This window comes from Sphaeramia orbicularis, chromosome 3 (assembly GCF_902148855.1).
Source record: "Sphaeramia orbicularis chromosome 3, fSphaOr1.1, whole genome shotgun sequence".
NCBI classification, from domain to species: domain Eukaryota; kingdom Metazoa; phylum Chordata; class Actinopteri; order Kurtiformes; family Apogonidae; genus Sphaeramia; species Sphaeramia orbicularis.
The window spans coordinates 15,649,918-15,653,517 of NC_043959.1; the positions used below are offsets into that span (position 1 = coordinate 15,649,918).

Consider the following 3,600-nt stretch of genomic DNA (forward strand, 5'->3'; position numbering starts at 1 on the left):
TTTGACCCTCAGGTCCACTAACATCTCTGTCTCTGTAACACTGTGTTCTTTTGGGTTTGTTTAGTTTTGATGGTTCCTAAAACTGGGACAGAGTCAGTGGTTGGACTCAGAGGTGGACAAAGTCCCACTGAAGGACCAGGGACCAAGTCCACGGACCAACACTGGTTCCACCTACAGGGGGATGGGACTCCTCTGCCTCTGTGGGAAGGACTATGACTGATAGTCCAAACCCGGATTCTGGAGGACCAGGAGGACCAGGGTGGATTTGGACCCAAACCTGGGTCAAGGAACATGTGACATTTAAAGAATAAAAGTTCAGTAAATAAAACAGCAATGAAATATCTGTGAAGTATTTAAAGGATGGAAGATACAAAGTATTTACTGCATTCTTCAGGGTCATTTATTAATAATAATAATAATAATAATAATAATAATAATAATAATAATAATAATAATGATAATAATCCAGCTCCAGTACTGGGACATTGGTGTTCGTGGTCATAGAACGTCCACAGTGAATCCATCTCCTGTTGTCCCAGGGTTTACATAGTGGTCTGAAGGCGGAGACTCCGCTCACACTGTTTGGTTAAATGAGTGGGCGGAGCCAGGTTTATGTAAATCATCACCTGAAGACGTTTAATCAAGTGCAAATATTGTCCAATAATGAGCCTTGTTCCAGACCTGTTCCCATCGTAACCCAGAGAAGAATAAACGTCCCGGTCCAATGCTGAAGGCCTGCATCAGCACTTGGACCCTGGTCTTTCAAAGTCTGTCCAGATTGTCACCAGGTCGTCATGTTCCTGCAGTGTGGTGGCGATCAGGTTGGCGTAGGCGCAGCGGCTGTACATGACGGGGAACACGTGGAAGTACCCTCCCTGGGGCGGGTTTGTCAGAGGGATGCCCAGGTGCTCCATGCACATGCCCACGTAAACGTCCTCGATGTACAGAGCTTTGACATGTCTGGACGCCGCCACCAGCTTCCTGGGCAGGTCCATGGAGAAGACGTAGCCCAGGCCCAGGGCGTAAGGTGGGTACGCGGCCCTGGGGTACACCTGCACCGGGACGAACCACTTGGAGCTGCGCTGCCTGAGGACGCCGGCCGCCCGCTCCACCAGGCCGCTCAGGTAGGCAGTCCTGGGGGCGTCGGTCAGCATGGACACCAGCTTGGCCACGTTCAGGAACATGTCGGAGTCAATCTTCATGGCGTAGGAGGCGCCGGAGCAGTGGGCGTCGAGCCACTCCATCATCACCATGGTTTTGATGGTCAGGTTCTTATAACAGTCCAGGAAGTCGGCCTGGATTAGGTCTCTGTGGTCCCGGCTCTCCTGCAGCAGTTGGTCTTCGAGCTGGACTCCGGTTTGACGACCCAGGATGAAGAACAGCGCCACCGCCTTGTCCAGGACCATGGTCTGCCCGCCCCACGTCCGGCGGATGGCGTCGCGGTGCTTCCTGTTGTTTGGCGCCACAGGAACCATGAGGACCAGGAAGGGCCGGAGGTCCTGACACCTGACCGGCTCGTTGATGATGAAGTGATACTGGGCTGGATACTCCACCAGGTACGGACCCGGAGAAACATACGGAACTGCCGGACCGCCCGGGTTCTGCTGAGTCTCAGACGAAGGATACGGAGTGCCGGTGGTGGATGACCTGATGTCGGCCATCTTTGTGGGTCTGTGAGTGTTGAGAGCAGCGGTCTGCGCCACAGTCAAGTTCAGATAAACGGGTTTGTGGGCAACGGGCGAAGGCCATGGTGTGGAGCCGTTGGACTCGAGTGACCAATGGGGGCTCCAGTAGGGGGCAACGGCGCTGAAGTCTGTGACGTAAAAAAACAAACCACACACAAACAGAAGGAGGAAGAAGAGGATGCGGCGTCGAGAACAACATGCCCTACTGTCCAACGATTTCCCATCATCCTCCATTTCCAGGCTGTAAAGACACAAGGTTGGATCAGATCAGATGAATCAGATTAAATGAGTCCATTTTATTTTCATAAATACTGTCCAACTCTACGTTTCCTTTGAGGTAAATGTTTTAGTTGTCAAACAGGAAAGTCGCTTTCCATTTATTCAAAACATACAAATGTTGACACTACGGTGCCCAACAGCGATGTGTTCAAGGACACTCAGTAAAGTAAGAGAACAGTGAACCTGACACTGAACGCACCAGTGTTTGATAATCATTTATTCTAATTTTATTCTGCATTTGACAATTTTCAGTGTAAATCCTGTTTTTTTTCTATATTTAATGCATAAACAGGTCAAAGTACTACATGTTTATGTTATTTTATTATGTTCAAACATTTATTCAAACATCTATAATATACACTACATTAATTATCTGGAATTTTTTAAAGTAAATTTAAATCAATTTAATCTGTTAAAATTCTGCCAAAACTTTTGATTTGTTCATTTAAACATTCATTTACCCACAAAAATACCACATTCATACGTTCATTTAAGTTTCCTTCAATAATACATTGAAATGTAAAGATTTGACTGATTTATGAACATAATTATTATTATTATTTACATGTGTAAAAAAATAAGTAAATGATGAAAATCACTTAACATATCCAAGAAAAACAACTGAGTTCATATTTTTTTGTGTTTTTTATTGTTTTATTTTGATAGTTTTATTGTTTTGCTTTTGTTTGATAATTGCTTTTGTGTGTTTATTTCTTTTCAGTTTTATTTATTTTAAACAGTTTTAGATTCATAGAAATTCAATGACTATATTTGAGTCGGTTTTTTCTTCATAAATTTGATTCTGTTTCTGATTCCGTCTTTATTAACTTTAATTAAACCTTCACGTTGGTTTGATTTTTATTGATGACTGTTTCATCTACGGAGTCGAAGTTCAAAACAAAGTAAAACAAAACCTCGATTAAATAAATAGAAAAAAACAAAAACAGTTGAATTTATTCTCTTTAAAATCCAGTGAAAATCTCTTTGATTCTCATTGTTTGTTTTGTTTTGTTTTGATTGTTTGTACTTTTCGGCTTTCATGTGCAGTTTCCCGTTATGCCGTCTCCATTTCTGTCCTTACCTTTTGGTGTCCCAGTCCTTCGCGGTGTCCTTGTCCTCCCGCCCCTGCTGCTGCCTCACCGTCTTCCTCCAAACATAGCGGGTGAAGACGCTCAGGAGGCGTGGCCTGTCTGGAAGCTTCATGGTGTGTTGGGGTCATGGGCGTCTCCAGGTGGTCGTGGTGGTGGTGGTTGCCGTGGTGTTGCTCCAGGTCTCCGCTGTGCATTGCTCTGCTCCGTTTCCATGTGTGTGCATCGACCTGCCCTCGACACACACCTGTGTTTGTTCCCTCGGGGCCAATGAGGTGCCGCCGCCGCCGCCCACACTCACAACCAGGGCGTGATCATGTTTGGACAGCAAACAAGGGGCAGAGCTTCAGCGCCTGTCTGATTCTCAAAGACTTCGACACCGGCCCTCAGGGCATTCATCTACCGTGACGTTTGACCCTGACGCTGTCACAGTCTTTTAAAGCCAGGTAATGTCACCTTACACACACATACACACACATACACACACATACACACAGATGTTTAAAGAAAACCACGCACTAGTGCATGCTGGGTAAAGTTAAACCACA

The 3,600-nt window shown here is 45.6% G+C and overlaps 1 protein-coding gene across 1 annotated transcript; it reads right to left on the reverse strand.

Annotated features, from left to right (window-relative positions):
- Positions 1-385: 385 nt before the first annotated feature.
- On the reverse strand, positions 386-3,343 carry LOC115410433 (beta-1,3-galactosyltransferase 1-like). Its single transcript, XM_030122092.1, has 2 exons — positions 3,046-3,343; positions 386-1,926 (listed from the first exon to the last, which is right to left on the reverse strand). Exons 1-2 carry the CDS (start codon positions 3,165-3,167, stop codon positions 741-743), a joined length of 1,308 nt encoding a protein of 435 aa, XP_029977952.1. The 5' UTR covers positions 3,168-3,343; the 3' UTR covers positions 386-740.
- Between the last annotated feature and the right edge of the window lie 257 nt (positions 3,344-3,600).